This window comes from Leptopilina heterotoma, unplaced genomic scaffold, assembly GCF_015476425.1.
Source record: "Leptopilina heterotoma isolate Lh14 unplaced genomic scaffold, ASM1547642v1 Lhet_73, whole genome shotgun sequence".
Classification (NCBI taxonomy): domain Eukaryota; kingdom Metazoa; phylum Arthropoda; class Insecta; order Hymenoptera; family Figitidae; genus Leptopilina; species Leptopilina heterotoma.
The window spans coordinates 1,343,238-1,368,597 of NW_025111169.1; the positions used below are offsets into that span (position 1 = coordinate 1,343,238).

Sequence of the window (25,360 nt, forward strand, 5' to 3'; positions counted from 1 at the left end):
ATTGAATTTTTTCCAAATAATTTTATTATTTTTGACAATAATTGAATTTTTGCCAAGAATTTTATTATAATTTTTGAAAATAATTTAATTTCGGGGAAGAATTTTATTATTTATGAAAATAATTAAAATTTTGCCAAGAATTTCATAAAAATTTTTGAAAATAATTTAATTTCGGGAAAGAATTTTATTATTTATGAAAATAATTAAAATTTTGCCAAGAATTTCATAAAAATTTTTGAAAATAATTTAATTTCGGGGAAGAATTTTATTATTTTTGAAAATAATTGAAATTTTGACAAGAATTTTTATAAATTTTTGAAAGTAATTGAATTTTTGAAAAGAATTTTATTATTTATAAAGATAATTGAAATTTTTACCAGATTTTTAGAAAAATTTTAAACAAAGTTGAATTCCTGTGAAGAATTTTATTACTTTTGAAAATAATTGATTATCGGAGAAGAATTTAATAATTATTGATAAGGATAATTGAAATTTTGACCAGATTAAAAAAAAAAATTTAAACATTAATTGAATTCCTGTGAAGAAATTTGTTAAAATTTTTGAAAATAATAGAATTTCTGTAGTTATTATTTGTAACTTCTTTAAAATTTAATTGGTTTTAGTTAAAAAAAATTCGACAAATTTTAAAAGAATTTTAATTACTAAAATTTTTCAAAAATCTAAGTTCCTTAAAATTTCCAACTTAAATTCATTGAAAATTGAACTTTTACAAAATTTGAAATTAAAACCTTTTGAAGTTGATCTGTTTTGAAAAAAAGAAGAAAAAAGGAGAAAAAAAGTTAAAGGAGAAAAAAGAAAAATGAAAAAAAGGAGAAAAAAATAGAGAGACAAAAATTGCCTGAGTCATAAACTTGAGTTTCTCCTCATCGCCTTATCTTTTTCGATTTAAAAAATAACTTTCTCTCTCTCTCTCTCTCTCTGAAATTTTCTTCCAATAGTCACGTATCATGTCGGCTCCTTTCTCGGCAATCATGATAACTGGTGCATTTGTGTTTCCGCTGCATATTGTTGGCATGATGGATGCGTCAATGACTCTCAAGCCAGATACGCCGTAGACGCGTAATTGTGAATCGACAACAGCTTCTGGATCGCTGGCTGGTCCCATTTTTGCCGTTCCAACGGGATGATATATTGTCATTGTATAATGTCGAGCGTGACATCGCCAATAATCCTCCGATAGAAATTTGAATTTCGAACATTCCGGAATTTGGTTTCCATTTAGTCGTGAGTTCAACATTCTCATTGTCATTGTTTCGCTCATTTTTTCAATAAATTTCGTGCCCTCGATCTGTGAATGTGTCTTTCTTTAATGCTTGCGGTTTTTTAATTAGAAAAAAGTAAAAAAAAAGAGTTTTTTTTATTACTTTCTTACTGAGAATACATAAATAAAATTATTTTTAACAACAATAAAATTATTTCATTTTTTACTCACAATTTGATATCCGAAAAAAATGTGGCTATAATAATATAATATTTTATTTTATACGAGAACAATAATAAAATAATAATAATATTAAATATCTTATATTAATATTATATCAATTATTCTTGCAGCGAATTTTTTAAAAAAATTAATTTAAAGAATTAAATTCCTGTGAAGAATTTTAATTGTGAAAATAATTGAATTCCGGAGAAAAATATTATTATTTATGATAATAATTAATTTCATGTGAAGAATTATATTCTAAATTCTTTTAAATAACTGAAATTCTCAGAATTTTAAAAAACTTTTTTAAAATAATTAAATTCCATCTTTCCATAGAGAAATTTCATTAAAAAATTGTAAATAATTAAAATTTGACGAAGAACTTTATAATTTTTTTTTAAATATTAATATTATATTATTGAGTAAAGATTTTTATTTTCTTTTTTTATATTAATAATTATATTGATATAATAATAATTCAGGGTTGCTACAAATATTTCATTTTGTTTTTCCCTGACTTTTCCCTGATTCCCAAACAAACTTTTCACTTTTTCCTTGACCTTAAAGAATATTTGGATTCAATATTTAATCTTTATTACTTTTCTATAGGAATTAAGATTTTTAAATTTAAACCTTCTGAAATATAATAACTTATAATTAATTTAAGATGACAGAGTGATAAAATCATTATTTTATGTCCTAAGAATATTGTATAGCTAAAAATTCAAATTTTCAAAGATTTTAGTTTGAACCCTTTAAAATTCAATTATTTCTAAAAATTTTAATTGCGAAATTTATTTTTTAATCAATTTTTATTAGAAAATTTTTCGAGAATTCAATTATTTAAATAAAAAAATAAATAATTTATTAAATAATTGAATATTTCATAAAATTGAATTTTTATGAAGAATTGTCTCCAAATTTTTTAAAATAATTGAATTTTTCGGCGAATTTAAAAAAGAATTTTACGAATAAGTGCAATTTTCTATCATTTTATTTCAAATTGTATGAAAAATAATTGAAATTCTGCAAGAAGTTTTGTTATATATATATGAAAATAATTGAATTCTTGCAACGAATTTTATTAAAAATTTCTTTTAAAGAATTAAATTCCTGTGAAGAATTTTATTTGTGAAAATAATTGAATTACTAAGAAAAATATTATTATTTATTATGAAAATAATTAATTTTATATAAGGAATTTTATTCAAATTTTTTTTAATAATTGAATTTCTCAGAGTTTTTTAAAACTTCTTTAAAATAATTAAATTCCATTGAGAAATTTCATTAAAAAATTGCAAATAATTGAAATCTGACGAAAAATGTTATTAAATTTTTTTTTAAATAATTGAATTGCTTCGAAAAATTTTATTATTTACGGAAATAATTGAATTCTTGCAACGTATTTTATTAAAAATTGTTTTAAAGAATTGAATTTCGGTGAAGATTTTTATTTGTGAAAATAATTGAATTCCGGAGAAAAATATTATTATTTATGAAAATAATTAATTTCATGTGAAGAAATTTATTCAAATTTTAAAAAATAATTGACTTTCTCAAAATTTTTAAAAATGTTTTAAAAATAATAAAATTCCATCGAAAAAATTTTATTAAAAAATTAAAAATAATTGAAATCTGACGAAGAATTTTATTAAATTTTTTTTTTTAAATAATTGAATTTCTGTGAAAAATTTTATTACTTATGAAAATTAATTATTTCATTATTTAACTTTGCGTAGAATTTTATTAAATTTTTTTTTTTGAAATAATTGAATTGCTTCGAAGAATTTTATTTTATTTTATTTTTATTTATTTATTTTTTTTTTTAATAATTAAATTCCCATTAAAAATTTGTCATTGGTGAAAATTATAGAATTTTTAAGAAGAATTGTTTTGGAAATAATAGAATTATATCGGAAAATTTTATTAAAGTAGTAGATATTTGAAAAAAATTGAAATGAGGAAAAAAATTTAAAAATAATTGAATTTAAGAGAAGAATTTTATTATTTATAAAGATAATTAAAATTTTAACGAGAATTTTTTTTAATTTTTAAACAATAATTTAATTTTTGCGAAGAATTTTATTATTCTTGAAAATAATTGAAATTTTGACCAGATTTTTAAAAATTTTTGAACATATAATTGAATTTCTCCGAAGAATTTTATTATTTTTGAAAATAATTGAATTTCTGTAATCAGTTCTTAAAAATTTCAAATTAAATTAATTAAAAATTGAAACTTCCTAAAATTTATAGTTGAAACATTTTAAAGTTCATGTTTTTATAAAAATTGTAAGTACGCATCTCTTTTGAAATCCAATTAATTATTTAAAAAGAAATTATTGTCAGAAATAGAAAAAATTGAAGGTTTTGTATTATAGAATTCGTGATAATTTAATAAAATTTATGAGGCAAACAAAAAAGACACAATAATTCAGAATTTTCTTATAAATTCTAAAAATTAAATTTTTTCCAGTACTTTTAATAAAAATCTATGACTTCTTTTCCCTGACCTATGCGGCAACCCTGTAATCATTATTTTAGGGCCATTCTTTTATAGATTTTGGCAAACATTTACAAAAAATCAAATTACTCACCAAAACAGTGAGATCTCTTGGATCTGCAAAATAATTAGGATAAATTAGTGGATGATCTTTAGGATTTCTGCTTCGCAATTCAATGTAACCACGACTTTTTGGCCTTAAAAGTAATGGCACAACGGTGTAACTGTCGTGATAGAGAATATTTTCATAAATACTCGCATAAACTTTATCATTGAGACCACATCCCCTTTTGCCAAATAATCCACCGTCTGTATTATCGGCAGCTGAAGCAAGAAATAATTGCAAATCTGGATAATCTTCTGTTTCATTCGCATACCTATAATTATATTTAAAAAAAAGCATTTTATTAATTCTTTTCTTTGCGTTCGTATTTATAAAAAGATGGCACACGTGGAATCAATTCTTTTTCGTCATAACATAATTAATTTCTAAACAATTGCAACAAATTTATTAAACATTTATTCGTTTATTGCATTTTGTTCCTTCCGTGTGTCAACTTTCTCTCTCACGTTAAACTGTTCTCGTAAAAACAATAAATTTTCTTAATATATTGTGTATATATATATATAATATACAAATTGGAATCTAACTCTAATTTCAAAAACTAATCATTTTTACTTTAATTTTTCAAAAGAAAATAATATTCCTTGTGAAATTTTCTAATTTCAAATAATTAAATAAATAAAATAATTTGAGAGCAAAAAAAATAATTTCTGTTCATAATAATTTTTAATCAGGTTCTTAACCCTGGCGTAAGCTTTGTACTGATTTGAATTTTTGGAAATATATACATATATGTAATTGAAAATGTGGAAAATAATTGAATTAAAACAAAATTAAATAATAATAAAATCCTAAGCATTAATTTTTTGAAATAATATCTTAATAATAATATCAATTTAATCTAATATAAAGTTTGTGACAGTTTCAAATTTAAATCTTCGATAGCTACTCTGTTTACCTTTTTTTGGGTCTTAAAGCTCTTTTTTAAAATTAATTATCGTGTGCAAAGCCTAAGGACATCAAATTAAGACAAAAATTCTCAATTTGTTATCCTTAGAGAAAGTGTGATAAGAAATCTTTCCACCTGGGTTCACAAATGCACTAACTTTGTTTTGATGAACGCCATAACTTCACATTGTGGAATCATGTACAATGGACCAGAGCCTTTGAGAGCAAATTGCCTCACCGAGTCGGAAGTTAATGATCTTGGCAAAACAAAGCCCAATTCCTCGAAATCTTTGCCAAATGGTGAATCGGTCAAATAAGAAATGCCACCAATTGCCACGTGATCCTGTAAATTTCTACCCACACCCGGTGCATTGTGAATCAATGGTATTCCCATTTTTGACAAATGCTCCCCGGGACCAACGCCGGACAGCATTAATAGTTGTGGTGACTGTATTGTGCCAGCTGATAGAATTATTTCCAAATTAGCGTACACAGTGAACACTTGTAATTCCCGTTCGAATGTAACTCCATAAGCTCGTTTTGTCGTCGGTTCAATTAAAATTTTCCCAACCAATGAGTGCGTGCTAATGTGGAGATTCCTTCGTTTTGATGCTGGTCGCAGGAAAGCTTTCGCTGAACTGCAACGCAATCCATTTCTGTAAATAGAAGAAGTAAATAAATATTTTATTTTAAAAATAAATAAATATTTTATTAAAAAAAAAAAAGTAGCCAACTAAAAAAATATACTTGAATTAAACATATTTTATAATATTGCAGACTTCGCACTCGATAATTAATTTTTAAAAAGTAGCTTTCAAACTAAAAAAAATTAGTAAAAAAGTAGATATCGAAAAATTAAACTTGACGACCAAAAAAACACGTTTTAGACACTTCACAAAACTGACAAAAATTCCATTCTATTTTTTTTATTTTCCTGACTTTTTCCTAATTTTCATCAAAAATATTTACTTCTTCCTTATCCTGCTAATAAATTGAATTCCTGCAACGAATTTTATTATTCATGAAAGAATTTAAATATATTTATAAAAATAATTTAATTCTTGAGAAGAATTTTATAAAAATTTTTAAATAATTGATTTCTATCGACTAATTTCATGCAAATTCTAATTTAAATAATTGAATGCCTGAAAAATTTTTATTATTCATGAAAAGAATTGAATTCTTAAGAAAATTTTTACAAAGAATTTTTTAAGTAATTGAATTTTGTTGGAAATTTTATTAAAATAGTAAATATTAAAAATCATTGAATTGCGAAAAGTTTTTAAAAATAATTAAATTTTTAAAAAGAAATTTATTACTTTTAAAAATAATTGAATTTTTGTAATGAATATTGTTATTTATGAAAATAATTGAATTTTGCAAACAATTTTATTCAAATGCCTAAAAATAATTGAATTTTCAGGAATAATTTTGTTATTTATCGACATAATTGAATTCTTTCGAAGATCTATTTATGTAAATGATTGAATTCTTGGGAAGAAATTTATTAAAATCTAAAAGAATAATTTAATTATTTCAAAAGAAATTTAATTTAAATTGTATTTAAAATTTCGAACAATTTTATTAAAATATTTGAAAATAATTGAATTCCTGGGAAAAATTCTAATACTTTTGTAAATAATTGAATTCTTCCAAAGAATTTTAAAAAAACATTTTTTTAAATAATTGATATTTTCGAGGAATTGAAATTAAAGTTTTAAGAATACTATCATTTTTTGAGCAATTCCTGTAAAATTGTATTGAAAATAATTGAAATCCTGCGATGAATTTTATTTTTTATGATGATAATTGAATAGTTGCTAAGAATTTTAATAAAATTTTCAAAAAAAAAAAAAAATGAATTCTCGAGAAGAATTTTATAATTTATGAAAATAATTGAATTATTGCGAAAAATTTTATGAAAATGTCTAAAAAAAATTGAATTTATGTGAAAAATTTTGTTATTTTTAAAAATCATTGAATTTTGCAAAGAATTTCAATTAAAATCCGTCAAAATAATTGAATTTTCGGGAATAATTTTGTTATTTATCGTCATAATTGAATTTTTTCAAAGAATTATTTATGTACTTAAATAATTAAATTTTTGGAAAAAATTATTTATGTAAATAATTAAATTCTTGGGAAGAATTTTATTACAATCAAAAAGAATAATTGAATTATTTCAAAAAAATTTTATTAAAATGTTTGAAAATAATTGAATTTCTGTAAAAAATACTAATATTTTTGTAAATAATTAAATGGTTCTAAAGAATTTTAAAAAAACATTTTTTAAATAATTGATTTTTTCGAGGAATTGAAATTAAAGTTTTAAGAATAATATCATTTTTTGAGCAATTCCTGTAAAATTGTTTTGAAAATAATTGAAATCCTGCAATGAATTTTATTTTGAATAGTTGCTAAGAATTTTATTAAAATTTTCAAAAATAATTGAATTCTAAAGAAGAATTTTAGTATTTATGAAAATAATTGAATTATTGCGAAAAATTGTATTAAAATGTTTAAAAAGAATTGAATTTCTGTGAAAAATTTTGTTATTTTCGAAAATAATTGAATTCTTCATAAGAATTTTATAAACATTGTTTTAAATAATTAATTTTTTCGAAATTTAATAAATATTATAAAATTGTTAAGTATATTAAATAATTGAATTCTTGTGGAAAACTTTATTTGTAAAAATAATTGAATTTTTCAATTAATTAATTTAAAATAGTATTAAAAATAATTGAAATTCTTCGATGATTTCTGTTATTTATAAAAATAATTGAATTCTTGCTTAGGATTTTATCAAACATTTAAAAAAAATTGAATTTTCATGAAAAATGTTATTTATTAGTGAAAGTAATTTAATTATTGTGGAGAATTGTATAAAAATTTTATTAAGTAATTGATTTTCTCGAAAATGCTATTCTAAATTAATTGAATTCCTTGTGGAAATTTTATTATTTATGAAAATAATTGAATTTTGGATGAATTTTATCAATTTATTTTTAAATAATTGAATTTTTTTGCTAAATTTTATGAAAATACTAGATATTGAAAATAATTGAATTTGGAATATTTTTTGAAAATAATTGAATCGCTTTAAACTTTAAAGAATTTGATTATAATTTTTGAGAATAGTTTTTTGATTTCTAGTATTAGCGAATTTAAAGTAGTGAAAATTCTAAAAAAAAAACAGAATAGTTGCTTTTAGTGTCTGAAATCTAAAAAAAAGTACCCAAATAATAGCATAACGTAAAAAAAGTAGTAAATAGTGGGTTTTAGTAGATGAGTGCGAATTCTGTAATTGAATTTTACGTATTTTTTATTGAATCGAAATTATCATGTTTAATTCAAAAATAATTTTTGATTGACTAGATAACAAAGATAATTATTTTTCAATCAAATATATTGTTTTCTCACTGTTACCTCAAAGTTCCACACGAATAACTGAATCCAGTTTGTTTCTCCCCATTAACATCTAATATTTCATATCCCATCTCATGCCCAGCTCGTAAAAAATACTCAACAATCGGCGATTGATAATTAAATCTCTCAATCGTCAAATAACCACCTGTTTGATGATACGGCGAATTAATTAAATCCGGAATTCTCATGTCCTCCGATTTTTTAAAATAAGGCAACACATGATCATAGTTCCAATCGGGATTTCCGTAATTCTGCCAATTGTCGTAATCGCGACGATTTCCCCGCACATAGAGCATGGCATTTAGAACACTGCTTCCGCCAAGGACCTTGCCCCTGGGCCATTTGCATGATCGGCCATTCATACTCAGACAATAGGTGGACGATGGCACCGTTCTGAATTGCCAATCGAGATTCGTTAATTGCAGAGTTGGAAATATTAGTGGCACGTCCGAGAGAATTGTCTCGTCACCTCCAGCCTCCAGTATCAGGACTGTCCAATTTTGCTCCGCTTCCGTTAAACGATTCGCCAAAACTGATCCCGCCGAACCGCCACCAATTATTATGAAATCATAAACCAATTGCATTTTGTTTATTGGTATCGATTGAATCCGATTTTCGATGTCAATTATATCGGGACGATTGTTGATTATCATGAATTTTAGGAACATCAGAAATGTCACTTCCGGAATTATCGATAAGCCGATGCGGAAAACTGAGAATGTGGTAATTACCATTTTTAGTTGGGGATTCTTATTGAAATTTTTTTTTCTCTCTCAATTTTTATCCATAATTTTCCGTGCAATTAAATTTCTCCATTGAATTAAATTTTTCATTCAGTTTAATTTTTCATTCAATTAAGTTTTCCATTCAATCAAATTTTTCATTCAAATTGATTTTTCATTCAATTTGATTTTTCGTTTAATTAAATTTTCCGTCCAATCAAATTCTACATTCAATTAAATTTATTTGTTATTTATTAAACAATTTTTCGAAAATTCGTTTAATATTATTTCAAAGTTATAAAAATGGTATTGATTGACACTTTATGATTTTTTCACTTTTCCGAAACCATCCGAAACATTTTACAGCACACTTGACTTATTTTCGAACGAAACAATTAGATTCGAACAAAATACTTAGTTTTAAAGAAAACAATTAGTTTCACACAAAACACTTAGTTTCAAAGAAAACAAATTTTTTCAAACAAAACAATTAGTTTCACAAAAATCATTAGTTTCAAAGAAAACAATTTTTTTCAAACAAAATATTTAATTTCAAAAAAAAAATTGTAAAAATTTAAATAAATTCGAGAAGAAGATTAATTTTGAGATTAACAATGAGAAACTACAGTTGAAGGAACTGAATGTTGACTGATGTGATTATTAGCGTTTCTTATGATGAAAGCAAATATTATTCTTAAACAACTTTATTGTTTGTAAGTCTGATTTTTTTACGTACGAGAAAAATATTTTTTATTGCATTGAACAAAAATTTTTCAAGTTAAAACAATGTTCTTCTAGGAAATACTTTTTAGGTTTAATTTAATTTAACCATTAGCTTTAATTTAATTAAATTTTAAAATTATTAAATTCAATAAATTATTAAATTATTAAATTCAATAAATTATTAAATTATTAAATTCAATAAATTATTATATTATTAAATTTAATAAATTATTTAAACCTTTTCAGGTTTAATCGATATTTACCATAAAAACTATTTTTGGTCCAATTTTTAATATACCCAATCTCCTATGATTCGAATCTATAATTTAATCTATTTTCGCATTTGGTCTACTTTATATTTTACCAAAAAATTTGATTAACCTAATTTTTGTTTTACCAAATTCCTATTTAGCTTAATTGCCTTTCCATAGAATTTTCCGTTAGTATTATTTTTTATTTGAATAAACATTTACAGACTGTAATTTGTATTTAACCCAAATATTCTTTGTCAAATTTAGTATTTGACCAAATTAATATTTTACGAAATTAAAATTTTACCAAATTCATGTTTAAGAAATTAATAGCTAACCCAATTAATATTTGACCAAATAAATATTTGTCCTAAACGTTTTGTAACCAAATTCAAATTTGGCTTCGTAGTCAAAAGTTAAATTTTTTTTTAGTAGAATCCTAATTTCTAGCTGAACCTAATTTCAAATTAATTTACATATAATTAAAAGTCATTGATTGGCATAATTTTTATTTGACCTAAATTTTATGTAAATAAATTCGTATTTGTCCTAATCGCCATTTGTTATGATTCTCCAACAAAATATTTTTGACATAATTCTCATTCATCAAATTTTTTATTTGTTTTGTTCGCAATTTGTATCAATTTTTCATTTGCCCAATTTTCATTTGACCTAAGTTTGCATTAGACAAATTTTAATAAAATTTAATTGATAGTTTTTAAAACTAAATTTTACAGGAATGTGTGAAAGAACAAGAATTTTTCGTTTTCAACAGAAAAGTTTTGTATATTTACATAAAAATAGAAAATAATTATATGTACAAATTAGAAAAAGGTATTTAAAAGTAGTCTTGATAAATTTAAATCTATATACAATTAATGAGTTCCATTTAGTATTTCAGAGAAATAAAAATAGTCTATTCACATATATGCGCTATGAGATTTTTATAAATTACACACACACATTCTTATGATATTTAATACATATGTAGTTTCACTGGTTGCGCAATAAATAATAAAATTAATTTGTAAAAAGAAACATTCTTAATTACTGGGAGAAATTTTCTTCTTCTAATCACGAATAATTTGAATATTCTTTTTAAGTGGCTATAAATTAAAAGTCCCCAAAGTTGGCGTCATTGCCAACATCAACAAAATTGCCAACAAAGAACATTAAATTTGTTTTTTTATTCTTTTTTAGTGTTACAAGTGTCACTAATTTTATTTCTTTTATTCAATATGATAATTAAAAAGCGTTTAGGACCTACAAATTTTGGAAAAATTGTCTGACTCTTTTCGGTTTTGTGAAAAAAAAGTGTTTTTTGACGTTCGGCGTCGATGCCACCTTCAGGAACCTTAAATTAATTAAACTGGGATGAGAATTTACAGACTTTTGTACACTGAGAGAAGTGCCGGGACTTTAGACGTTATGCTAAACGTTACTCTGTTTTTCTGCTAATGAAGCTACAGCTGTTTTTTGTTTGGGTGATCGTTAGATCACCCAAACAAAAAACAGCTGTAGCTTCATAGCCCAAGATTGCTCCTACAAGGAATGTCGCCAACTTACCGAAAAAGATAGCAAAGATTCCGAAGGTAGCATGAAAATCACAATTAAAACTTTTTTGCATAGTCCGAAGTCCCATGATTCCCTCAGTGTGGGAATTAACTTCCTTCAACCTCTATTCGTCCTCTTTTGCAACCAATATTGCTTGACCATATCAGCACCCTTTTCCCCAACCATTATTGTCGGGGCATTCGTATTGCCACTAATCTGATTTGGCATAATCGAGGCGTCAATAACCCTCAGACCAGTCACTCCATAAACCTTCAATTGAGGATCAACCACAGCTTCCGCATCCCAGTATGGACCCATTTTACAAGTGCCCACCGGATGATAAATCGTTGCCGAATAATGCCTTATCATACACTCCCAATATGGATCCGTGTACAGGGGAATATGCGAGCACCCAGGAAACGGTGCCGGATTCAATTCACTTCCATACTTTCTAAACGATGCAGTCCTACTGAGAGCCACCGCAATCTTAACACCCTCCACTAGCGTTGCCAAATCCTCCGGTTCCTTGAAGTAATTCGGATAAATCATCGGATGATCGTAGGGATTTTTACTCCTCAGTTTAATAAATCCCTTGCTCTTCGGTCGCAGCAACATTGGAATAACACTCCAAGCGTCCTTATTGTTCAATTTCCCAAAAACGGAATCGTAGAATTTTCTCGTCAGTCCATGAACCTTTCGTATCTGTTTTCCACCGTCGGAATTTGTCGAACCCGATATGAAGTGCAATTCAATGTCAGGAAAATCGTCGGTTGCATTCGCGTACTTGGTGTTGACGAACGCAAGACCCTCGACACCGCCCAGAACTGTTAGAGGTCCAGTGCCAAATATCGCGTACTGCAATACCGACTGAGCATTGTGGAGTCTATTCTCCACCATTGATACCTCCTGATTCACCATGAATGTCAAACCGCCAAGACCAACGTGATCCTGGAGATTGTGTCCAACACGGAGATTTTGAAGTACTGGAATACCGAGTCTAGTGAGATCCTCCTGGGGACCAATTCCGGAGAGCATTAATAATTGTGGTGAATTAATTGCACCACCTGAGAGGATTACTTCCTTTTTAGCTCGAATTCGGTAGATCTTCTCCTCGCGGACAAATTCCACTCCGTAGGCACGTTTACTGGTGGGATCGATTAGAACTTTGGTCACTAGAGAATTCATCGCGATGTGAAGGTTTTTACGGAGACGAGCTGGACGGAGGAAGGCTTTGGCTGTGGAGCAACGACTTCCTCTTCTGATGGTACCTTGAGCTATCATGAAGCCGGTCTGCTTCTCGCCGTTGATGTCACGATTGTCGTAGCCCATGTCGCGACCGGCTTCAACGAAAGCTGCCGCAAGTGGAGTGTGCCAAGGGGCTTCTTGTACGGTGAGATAGCCTCCGGTTGAATGGTACGGGGTTTGCGCTAAATATGGATTTAAATTGTCCTCCGATTTTTTGAAGTAGTAGAGCGCGTCTTTTGAGCCCCAGCCTGGATTGCCTTGTTCCTCCCAGAGGTCGTAGTCTTTCTTGTTTCCTCGGAGGTAGAGCATGTAGTTGAGGACGCTACTTCCGCCGATGACTTTTCCACGTGGCCAGTTGCAGCGACTGTTTTCCATTGCTGGGGAAAGGAAAATATTGTTAAAGAGAATAGAAGTTACACTGGAAAAAATATCTAGAGCCGCTTCTAATTGCGAGAGGACCCCACTGAGAATTAGTCTTATGGTCAAGTAATCTAGGAATTAGAACCAAACTTTTGGCGAAATGGATTAATCCTCTGCTGGTGGTAACTTACCTACACTCTATAGTCATAAAACGTAACTTCTATAATCACCCCCAGGTGTCTAGAATGTCGATTTTTGACGATAACGGTCGTTAGCATCAGCAGAGAGTTCAAGAAATTCGTCAGGGAACATAAAATAGAAAAGAACAAAAATGTATTTGTGTCCATTTCTATTCTATGTTTCAATCTTCCGATTTATTTCTGCGACGGCCTTAAGGAGATGTCAAAGTCAATGCGATTTTAACACAGAGCTTCAATGGCAAAATCGTATCGACTTTATTATTTACTAATCTTCTTTTCCAAATTTGGAAACTAAATTTCACGTCAGGCATCTGAATTATCGACGGGAGGAAACGATTCACTTCTGCGTCTGCCTTAAGAATGCAGATTCCACTAAAAATCTCTTAAACTATTAGTGATCTTTACAAAATTGGAGGGGAATTTTTTCATTTAGTGTCTAAATTAAATGCTTCTAATATTTTTTTTCGAATTCAACAACAAAAGATACAAAATAGATTTCTGCATTACCGACGTCGGCCTTAAGAGTACCAATTTCCACTAAAAATCTCTTAAACTATTAGTGATCTTTACAAAATTGGAGGGGAATTTTTTCATTTAGTGTCTAAATTAAATGCTTCTAATATTTTTTTTCGAATTCAACAACAAAAGATACAAAATAGATTTCTGCATTACCGACGTCGGCCTTAAGAGTACCAATTTCCACTAAAAATCTCGTAACCTATTAGTGATCTGTACAAAATTGAAGGGGAATTCTTTTACTTACTGTCTCAACTAAATGCCTCTAATATTTTTTTTCGAATTCGACAACAAAATTTACATACTAGATTTCTGAATTACCGATGTCGGCCTTAAGAGTACCAATTTCGACTAAAAATCTCTTAAACTATTAGTAATATTTACAAAATTGAAGGGGAATTCTTTTACTTACTGTCTCAACTAAATGCCTCTAATATTCTTTTTCGAATTCGACAACAAAATTTACACACTAGATTTCTGAATTACCGATGTCGGTCTTAAGAGTACCAATTTCGACTAAAAATCTCTTAAACTATTAGTAATATTTACAAAATTGAAGGGGAATTCTTTTATTTACTGTCTAAACTAAATGCCTCTAATTTTTTTTTTATTTCGACAACAAAATTTACACACTAGATTTCTGATTTACCGACAGATATAACAAATTATTTTCAATTATGATTTTTTTTCTCAATGCAAAATACCTAAGCAAGCGTCCCCTTGAGGTTCGGTTTTATACATCCAATCCAATTGACTGAGCTGTAAATATCCTGCGAGCAAAGGAACATCAGAAATTTCTGTCTCATCTCCTCCAGCTTCCAATAGCAAAATATTCCAGTTTTCCACTTCTGACAGACGACTAGCCACTGCAGCACCTTAATTATATTGCAATATTTTTCATTAAAATTTTTTCAATTTCGGTTTTTGTTTTTAATTTCTTTTTACTATTTTCTATTATTATTTAGTTTCAAATAGAAAAAACAAAGACAAAATGATTTTAATATTAATTTTAATAATTAATAATAAAGGTGATATGAATATGAATGAAAATATAAATATAAAGCCTTCGTGGTCGTGAGGTTTAGTTGCGCGCGTTATTCAGGTTTGCATCAGAGGACGGGGGTTCGATCCCACACGCGGGCCCACATTTTTTATTTTATATTAATTTGAATACATAAATAAATTTGTAATAAAAAATTATTTTAATTAATAAATTGGAATAAAAAATTATTTAAATAAATAAATTTGAAAAAAAAATTCAAAAATTTATTTCAATAAATAAATTTGAAAAGAAAATTCAAAAATTTATTTTAATAAATAAATTTGAAAATAAATTGATGGGAAAAAATAAATTGAAATAAAATAAATAGATAATTCAAAAATAGAATTTGGTGATAAATTGCGTATAAAATTACCTGCTGAACCAGATCCAACGACAATAAAATCGTAAGATGGTAACAATAATTCCGAGGGAATGTCGATAGGTCGTGACTCGGGATCCATAATTTCATATTGAAAGTAGACAATTGCTGCTGCTAATGTGGGGAAAAACCATGATAAACTTCCAGTCGCTGAACTAACGACGCCCGAGAAAACGTCCTCGATACCCATGATGACGACGACTACTTCTTATCCAATATTAACTGTAGCAATTTTTCACTCTCCACTGATGATGAATTTGCACTTTATCCTATTACAGTAAAAACTGTCTCATTAATTTTACAAGTCGAATATGAAATTAAGTATCTAATAAAAAAATAATTTTCCAATTTTCACTCAATTCCATCAATTTAAGTAAAAGTAATAAAACAACAATTTTCTATTTTTCACTCAATTGCAATTTTTTTTTTTTTGAAAATTGTTAAAGGGGTAATAATAGAAATATAACCGGCAAAAATATATTTAAAAATATATACTTAATTATTTATTATTATTTATTAATAATTAAAAATTATTTTTTATTATTGTTAAAATTATTTATTTATTTCAAAAATTATGGTGAAAAAAAAACAAAAATCGATGCATTTTCACTGGTAGTAATTATAACTTGGTGATGATATAATTATAATATTATATTATCAATTTATTTATTTATCGCCAGTCGTGATAATTATAATTTAATAAAAATAAAAAAATGATACTAAATTAAAAATGAAATTTTCCAAAAAAATATCGTTGCATTTTCACTGGTAGAAATTATAATTCGGTGACAATATAAATTATAATATATTATCAATTTAATTAATTTATTTATTTACTTATTTATCACCACGTGGAGATAATTATAATACATTTATGAACCTCATATTTATTTAATAACTGTAGTAAAAAATAATATTTAATTAAAAATTAAATGTTCGGAAAAATTTTCGTTGCAAGTTTATCACTGGAAATTATTAATTACTAATTAACGAAAAAATATTATTTTCAATTAGAAAAAAAACTCACATCAGAGAGAAAATAAATTTAAATAAACTTGGGTGTAGACTCTTCGACTACTTTATTTTGAATGATTTTCATGGTTTGTCATTCTCTTTAAAAAAAAAGAAATAAGGGAGAGGGGCAAGAATGTATTGAAAGCTTTCTTCGACATTGTGTATTCGAGACTTCTTTCTCTCCCTCCTTGAAAAAAAGAAAAAAATATTAGCGGTCGTAAAATGTTCTATAGCAAATCTTATCAGTTTTTAGAAAACGAAATAAAATTTTTCTCCTTTTTTCGGTGAAAAAACTATAAAGAATTTTCATTATTTTACTAAAAATCACTAATCGACTCCGAGCGATCGTTTAAATTATTAATTTTGTTACTAAAAAAAAAAAATTGTCACAATAATTTGTATTTTTATTCATTTATTTTATTTTATTAAGTATTATTATAATTATTATAATTATTATAATTATTATTAATTACCTATTATATAATTATTAATAATTATTATATGTAATTTATTGGACAGCGGAAATGTATAAATAAATAAATAAGTTACAAAAAATAATTATTGATATTTTAAAAATAATTGCTTGCTGTAATTTATTTATTGAACTTTGGGGAAAGTATAAATAAATAAAAATAAATAAATTCCAAAAAAATAATTATTGATTATAAAAATAATTTGTTATCGCAATTTATTTATTGGACTGCGGAAATGCATTCAAATAATTAAATTACAAAAATAAAGTTTTGTTGCAATTTATTTATTGGACTTTGGAAAAAGTAAAAATAAATATAAAAATAATAGTAATTATGCAGTTTTAATTAAAAAAAATATAATTCTTGATTTTAAGGCGATGAAAATAAAAAAAAATAAAAATAAAATTTGAATCGATTAAAAAATTAATTATTGATCTAAAAAAGGTAATTATTGACTTTTAAAATACGATTACACTGAGGAGTGTTAAATAATGTGAAGATTCGTGAAAAAAAAATGTTTAGCGATACCTTGACTCTGTCACGTAAGTAATTTGATTGCAATCCTATAACCTTAGAATGCTCCACGTGGTCAGGAAACCGTAATGCATACGAGACATGAATAGAAATTGAAATGTGAAACTTTCTGCGATTAGGTAATATTTTATGTTGTTACCATTGTCGTCTCTCATGTCTAAAACGCAATATCCTCAGTGCGTTTATATGCATAATTAGATTTATATGTTCAATAAAATAGGTAATTAAAAAATATCGATCCGAAAGAATTTTATTATTTACAGTTTGAAAAAGGAGAATTCCATTTTAATTACACTGAAGAAAAATTTCTTTCTTTCAAATAATCTATTTACTTGAATCAAACAAATATTTTCTTTTTATCAAACAAATATTTACTTGAATCTAAGAAATATTTACTTGAATTGAACAAAAAATATTTTTTTTTTAACTGAAATAAAAATTATTTTTGGTAATTTTAATAAGGCAATTTTTTTTTTATTGAAATTTACTCTCATTTTGATGCTCCAGAAATTCTAAATGTTCAAATAAACGAACTATTTTTTGAAGATATAAATATTCACAAAAATTACTTCTTGCATTAAAAATCAAAAATGTAAATTAAACAATTTGAAGTTTAATAAATTATTTTTTTTAAGTAGATAATGTTAAGTAAAGTTAAGTAGGTAATGCTATATTATTAAATTAAAATTTTTATTTTAATTTTTAATTAATTTAATTTTAATTTAATTTAATTTAATTTTTTATTTTGAAGCAGTAAATTTCGTTCATCTGAATGTTCAAAACTTTGAAAACATTTCATTTTGTATAGAAAAAAAAATAATTTTTCTCTTCTAAAATAGACAAAAGTAATGAAAGTTTATTTATTCAAGTATTTTGAACTTTTGAAAATGACAATAATGAGAGAATTTTTAAAAGTGAAAGCCAATAAGTGAAATTTGTTTAGATATATACGTGAAACCTAAAATTACCCAGAAAATAATGTCTTCAATCAAAATATCTTAAACTCTCCTAATTATTAAATTCTTTGATTGTTAATTTCTTTCCAGAAAATGTATTACATAATTTTAGTAATTAAAATATTAAAATAAAAATTTTGAAATATTATCACTAAATATCCGATTTTTCTCCAATAAAATTATCTCTTTAATTTTTTATTTTTAAAAATTGAATTAAATAAATTTTCAATCATTCAAAATTTATTTTTCAAAATAAGTAAAAATTGGTTTGAAAAAAATTTATCAGATGCTTCAAATTTATTTTTCCAAATATATTAAAATAAATTTTTATAAAATATAGATTTTATAAAATATCAGTAAATAAATATCCAGTTTATCTCTAAAGAAAATATTTTTTGATTTTCTATTTTGAAAATTAATCTTCCAAAATTCGTTTTTTAAAGTAATTAAATTCTTTTAAAAATTTATGGATTTTTCAAATTTATTTTTCCAAATATATACTTATTACAAGATTATAAATTATCTCCAATTTTTTCCTAAAGAAAATATTCTTTTAATTCAATCCCCTAAGAGTTCTGAACGTTTAAATGAACAAAATAATTTTTTTTCTCAAATATTTTAAAAATAATTATTAGAATAAAGAGAAAAATTAATTTTTAAATTATAAAAATACAATATTTCTTGCAATAAAAATAAAGAAAAAGTAATAAAAATAATTGTCGTTCATTTGAACGTTCCAAACTTTAGGAAATTAAAAAAAAATTAAAAAATTAAATATTAAAAACTAAAGTTCAGTCCCTGAACTTTAGTTTTTAATTTTTATTGTAATCAGTAATTTTTGAAAATAGTTTCACTAAAAATAATTTCGTTCATTTAAACGTTAAAAACTTGTAGATCATTTAAAAATCTTCCAAAATTTATTTTTTCAAATAATTAAAATTTTTTTCTATTATATGTTTCGAATTTTTTTTTCCAAATATATTTTTGTACAAGATTTAAAAAAAACAAAGAAATCAATAAATTTTATTCACGCAAAATGTTAGTGAAAAATGGAGCACACACTTCTTCTTATAAGAAAGTGCCTCTACATATTCCTGCATCGATTCTAGAATCTTCGACTCGCGTGCATTTATCATCTTAGCTCAACATTTCTCATCTGGTGAAACTAAACATATATTATCTTTGACAAAAATATATTCAAAGTGAAATAAAAAAAAAATTTCTATATCCAAAATGTTAATTTTTGCAAATTTTCAAACAAAAGGGAAAAAGAATTTTTTTTTTTCGTAACTTTACACTTTTAAAATTATGTGACAAATAAAAAAAAAAAGAAAACTTTCTCTGAATAGAAACAGAGATATATGGTTAGAATATTTAAATAAACATCATATGCACAGAGAAGGTGAAATTAGTATGTAAGGGGGGCAACTTTTCATAATAATAAAACATGCAGTAAATTAATAATTTAGAAAAAAAAAATTTTTCTCGCTTTTCACTATTGGAAATTTTTTTCTATTTTCACTATTCGCAATTTTTTTCTATTTTCACTATTCGAATTTTTTTTCTTTTTTCTCTATTGGCAATTTTATTTCTGTTTTAAAAATTGACAAAATTAGTGATAGTTTTCAAAAAAAAATTACCAGAGATATTTTTTACTAATCTAATACTTTTTGCATATATACAATTTTGTAACAAAAATTAGAAAAGTACTACTATTTTTTACATTTGATTTAAAAAATTTTTTTTTTAAATTGGCCCACAATAAAAAAATTAAAATTTTTTTATTTACCCCTTAATTTTAAAAGTGTAAAATTAAGAAAAAATCGTTTTCCCTTTTGTTAAAAAATTTGCAAATACCAATATTTATATTTTTAAATTCCTAGATATAAAATTACATTTTTTTTTAAATTATTACATTTTCAATAATAATTATTATAATTAATATTTATTTGTTAATTTATTTACTTCTGGAGTGGCTCTTTATTCAGTTATTTTCTTAGGTTTTGCATAATTAAAATTTTCTTTTTTTTTTTTATTTATTACTTTATTTATTTTATTTTTACTAAGGCCTCGGACTCACGCGACTAATTAATATTTTTTTATTCATTTTCTATTTCTATTTTTAATTTCTATTTTTACACTATTTTGAATTTTGATAAATAAACACTTGTTTATAAATAAAAATGATATATTATTTATTTTTATGATTATTTATAGTTATTTTGAATATTCATAAATGGACACTTGTTTCGTTGAAAAAAGCCAATTTTTAATTTTTAAGTAAACGATTACTTATCTATTATCAAATAACTATTTATTTTTAAAATTAAAACTATGAAAAAAATTGGGGACAAATATATAAACAAATATTTATTTGTACAAAATAATTTTTTATTTGAATCAATTAAACGACACTGAAATTATTGGTTTAAATACAATTATTTATTTGATTTAAATAAAGATTTTTTAATTCAAGTAAATATTTATTTGATAATAAACAAGTTATTTGAATGAAATAATTGTTTTTAGTTCCCTTAATTTATTTACTTCACTTTATTATAATATTAATAAGAAAAATATAAAGATAGTGATAAAATAATTAAAATAAATATAAATATAGGTATTTAATTCTCTTGTCTTTATTTAGAAAATTTATTTTGTATTCCACTTTAATTGTTTATTCTTTAATAAATTATAAAAATTATTTATTTTAATTTACCACTTATAGATTGGCGAGGTTTTAATGTAATAAATAAATAATTACAGTGAATAATTATTAATAATATAAAATTTACAGTTCTTCATTAATTTTAAATTATTAATTTTAATTTTAAATTATTAATTTTAATTAATAAATTTATTGAATTTAATTAATTTTTTTAATTTTATTGTTTTTAATTTAAGGGTATTTGAACCATTATGACGTCACAGCTTTAAAATACATGCTTTGCACTAACTGTGACGTCACAATGGTTCAAATGCCCTTAAATATTTTTAATTAATTAAATTTTAAATTGTATTGTAATTATAAATTTGTTAAAATTTTATCGAAAATCGGAGTAAATTATAAAAATAGCATGTAAATTTCAGAAAAAATTGGTTTTTCACAAAAAAATTGAATAAAATAATATTTCAAATAATTGATTTTTGTAAGTGATATAGTAATTAATTGAACCTAGTAAATAAAATATTTATTTAAATAAATTGAATCTTGTGAGTGAATTATTTTATTAAAATTGAATCTCGTGAGTAAAATATTTACGTAAATTGAATCTTGTGAGTGAAATACTTATTTAAATCGAATTTTGTGAGTAAAATATAAACATTTATTTTAAATATTTATTTTAAATATTAAATCTTGTGAGTAAAATATTTATTTAAATTTGAATCTCGTGGCAAAAATATTTATTTAAATTTTAAATTGAACTTCATGAGTGAAAATACATATGAAAATTAAATTTTTCGCTGCCAAGAAAAACTAAAATTGAATAAAATTGAATAAAAACCTTTTTCGACTGGAAATATCCAATATGAGAGACACTATCACAGAGACACAATTCTTTTTTTTATGCAACACTTGAACAGTATTTTTTTTTTTTTTTTTTCTTTTTTTTCGGTGAACACTCAACTTTTAGTTTTTGATAAAATGACAAATAAGAGGAATTTCTTTTGCTTGTGATAAAAATATGACATAGTGACCGTGACCTTTATTATAAGAGGAGAGACACAAAACCAAACGGTTAGCTAGGATTCATTGAGATTGTCAGACCTTGAAATAACCATGTGGCGAGGTACAAGTTCAGAACTCCGTGGACAAACTACATAACGGTCATCGACATCCCCCACCTTATATTATTTCCTTATATTCTACCCATCTCCCTTTCTTCTATTGCATACCTTTTTATCAGTCTCATTCACTCTTTCTATGAAAATCTTATTTTCATTCTATTCTATTCTATTCTTAACTTTTGTGTAAAAACATTATTATTCTCTCGTTTCTTTCACATTTTTTATGCTTAAATGAATATTTAAAATTTCAATTGTGGAGGAATTTTGAAATACACTTCCGCGACTGTCACCTAGTTTTTATTTTTAATTTCTTTTTATTGAAACAAAAATTTATGTTTTTACTTTTTTCCTACACTCTCTCTACACTTTTTCAGCAGTTTTTTTTTACACTTATACACTTTTTCTACGCTTTTTTACATTTTTCTACAGTTTTCCTACACTTTTTACAATTTTTCTACATTTTTCTACACTTCTAAATTTTTTCTACACTTATTCTACAGTTTTTCTACATTTTTACGCTTTTTATAATTTTTCTAAATTTTTTCTACACTTATTCTACAGTTTTTCTACATTTTTACGCTTTTTATAATTTTTCTAAATTTTTTCTACACTTATTCTACAATTTTTCTACATTTTTACGCTTTTTATAATTTTTCTAAATTTTTTCTACACTTATTCTACAGTTTTTCTACACTTTTTACATTTTTCTACATTTTTACGCTTTTTATAATTTTTCTAAATTTTTTCTACACTTATTCTACAGTTTTTCTACACTTTGTACATTTTTCTACATTTTTACGCTTTTTATAATTTTTCTAAATTTTTTCTACACTAATTCTACAGTTTTTCTACACTTTTTACATTTTTCTACATTTTTACGCTTTTTACAATTTTTTAAAAATTTTTCTACAATTATTCTACAGTTTTTCTACACTTTTTACATTTTCTGCAATTTTTTTTACACTTTTTCACAATTTTTCTACATTTTTAATCTTTTTTTTTACAGTTTTCTAGAGTTTTTCTACACTTTAGACACTTTTTCTACGCTTTTTAAATTTTTATAAATTTTTTCTACACTTATTCTACAGTTTTTCTACACTTTTTACATTTTTCTACATTTTTACGCTTTTTATAATTTTTCTAAATTTTTTCTACACTAATTCTACAGTTTTTCTACACTTTTTACATTTTTCTACATTTTTACGCTTTTTACAATTTTTTAAAAATTTTTCTACAATTATTCTACAGTTTTTCGACACTTTTTACATTTTCTGCAATTTTTTTTACAGTTTTTCACAATTTTTCTACATTTTTACTCTTTTTTTTTACAGTTTTCTAGAGTTTTTCTACACTTTAGACACTTTTTCTACGCTTTTTAAATTTTTCTAAATTTTTTCTACACTTATTCTACAGTTTTTCTACACTTTTTACATTTTTCTACATTTTTACGCTTTTTATAATTTTTCTAAATTTTTTCTACACTAATTCTACAGTTTTTCTACACTTTTTACATTTTTTTACATTTCTACGCTTTTTACAATTTTTTAAAAATTTTTCTACAATTATTCTACAGTTTTTCGACACTTTTTACATTTTCTGCAATTTTTTTTACACTTTTTCACAATTTTTCTACATTTTTAATCTTTTTTTTTACAGTTTTCTAGAGTTTTTCTACACTTTAGAAACTTTTTCTACGCTTTTTAAATTTTTCTAAATTTTTTCTACACTTATTCTACAGTTTTTCTACACTTTTTACATTTTTCTACATTTTTACGCTTTTTATAATTTTTCTAAATTTTTTCTACACTAATTCTACAGTTTTTCTACACTTTTTACATTTTTCTACATTTTTACGCTTTTTACAATTTTTTAAAAATTTTTCTACAATTATTCTACAGTTTTTCGACACTTTTTACATTTTCTGCAATTTTTTTTACAGTTTTTCACAATTTTTCTACATTTTTACTCTTTTTTTTACAGTTTTCTAGAGTTTTTCTACACTTTAGACACTTTTTCTACGCTTTTTAAATTTTTCTAAATTTTTTCTACACTTATTCTACAGTTTTTCTACACTTTTTACATTTTTCTACATTTTTACGCTTTTTATAATTTTTCTAAATTTTTTCTACACTAATTCTACAGTTTTTCTACACTTTTTACATTTTTTTACATTTCTACGCTTTTTACAATTTTTTAAAAATTTTTCTACAATTATTCTACAGTTTTTCGACACTTTTTACATTTTCTGCAATTTTTTTTACACTTTTTCACAATTTTTCTACATTTTTACTCTTTTTTTTTACAGTTTTCTAGAGTTTTTCTGCACTTTAGACACTTTTTCTACGCTTTTTAAATTTTCCTTCACTTATTCACACCATTTGTTTGAAACAATCAAAATTTAGTTGAATCAACGAAATAAATCCTATAGTTAATCAAACAATTTGTGTCGTTCAACTAGAAATTTGCTTCAGGTGGCAAAATTCTTTTTTCAAATATACTTAATAAATTAAGCTCAACTAAATGTTTATTTGAATCAAATAAATTTTTATTTATATTAAAAAAATCTCACTTAGAATAAACTCTAACTTACATTTAAACAACAAAATAGAATATTTAAAAAATATTTTTTTAATTAAACGAAATTTTTTTTGTGTTTCTAAATTTTTGAATTTTCAAATTAACAAAATATGTTTTGTTTTCAAATATTTTTATAAAAATTTCTAGACTACAATTAAAGCAATTGTAACTAATAGAAAATTTATTTAGTTAAAAATTAATTTTTATAAAAATTAAATATTTATAAAAATACAATATTTTGTACTTAAAAATAAAAAAAAAGCAATAAAAGAAATTGTCGTTCATTTAAACGTTCAAAACTATTTATAGGGAATATTTTCTGAGTTTATTTATTTCATGTATGTATTTTGAAGAAAAAATTTTTTGTCTTTCTTCAAAGAATTATGTTTACATTAATTAAAAAAAATCTAAATTCTTCATTTATTCTGAATATTCTAAATTTTCTTCTCCAAAACTTTTAATTATTTTAATGTAAAAAATTTTTAATAATTTTAATTGATAATCCATTTTTTTACTATAGTAAAATAAAAATTATTTACTCTCTAAATTTTAATTATTTTTAAATAATTGAATTCTTTTGGAAAATTTTATTAAAGTAGTAGATATTCAAAGTTTTTGAAAATAATTGAAATTT

At 24.1% G+C, this 25,360-nt stretch overlaps 3 protein-coding genes across 4 annotated transcripts in view; 1 reads left to right on the forward strand and 2 right to left on the reverse strand.

Moving 5' to 3' along the window:
• Positions 1 to 25,360, forward strand: part of LOC122510702 (flotillin-2) — a 268,228-nt gene that overhangs the window by 219,250 nt on the left and 23,618 nt on the right. The gene's annotated exons all lie outside the window — the stretch shown is intronic.
• Positions 850 to 9,176, reverse strand: LOC122510690 (glucose dehydrogenase [FAD, quinone]-like). The gene is made up of 4 exons (XM_043625513.1): positions 8,392 to 9,176; positions 5,121 to 5,618; positions 4,045 to 4,327; positions 850 to 1,309 (listed from the first exon to the last, which is right to left on the reverse strand). Exons 1-4 carry the CDS (start codon positions 9,123 to 9,125, stop codon positions 893 to 895), a joined length of 1,932 nt encoding a protein of 643 aa, XP_043481448.1. The 5' UTR covers positions 9,126 to 9,176; the 3' UTR covers positions 850 to 892.
• On the reverse strand, positions 10,941 to 22,413 carry LOC122510696 (glucose dehydrogenase [FAD, quinone]). 2 transcript variants are annotated; one of them, XM_043625518.1, is made up of 4 exons: positions 21,867 to 22,413; positions 15,378 to 15,652; positions 14,667 to 14,837; positions 10,941 to 13,263 (listed from the first exon to the last, which is right to left on the reverse strand). In XM_043625518.1, exons 2-4 carry the CDS (start codon positions 15,571 to 15,573, stop codon positions 11,759 to 11,761), a joined length of 1,872 nt encoding a protein of 623 aa, XP_043481453.1. In that variant the 5' UTR covers positions 15,574 to 15,652; positions 21,867 to 22,413; the 3' UTR covers positions 10,941 to 11,758. The 2 variants fall into 2 exon arrangements, with proteins under 2 accessions (XP_043481453.1, XP_043481455.1); XM_043625520.1 differs by lacking the exon at positions 21,867 to 22,413 and adding an exon at positions 16,411 to 16,533.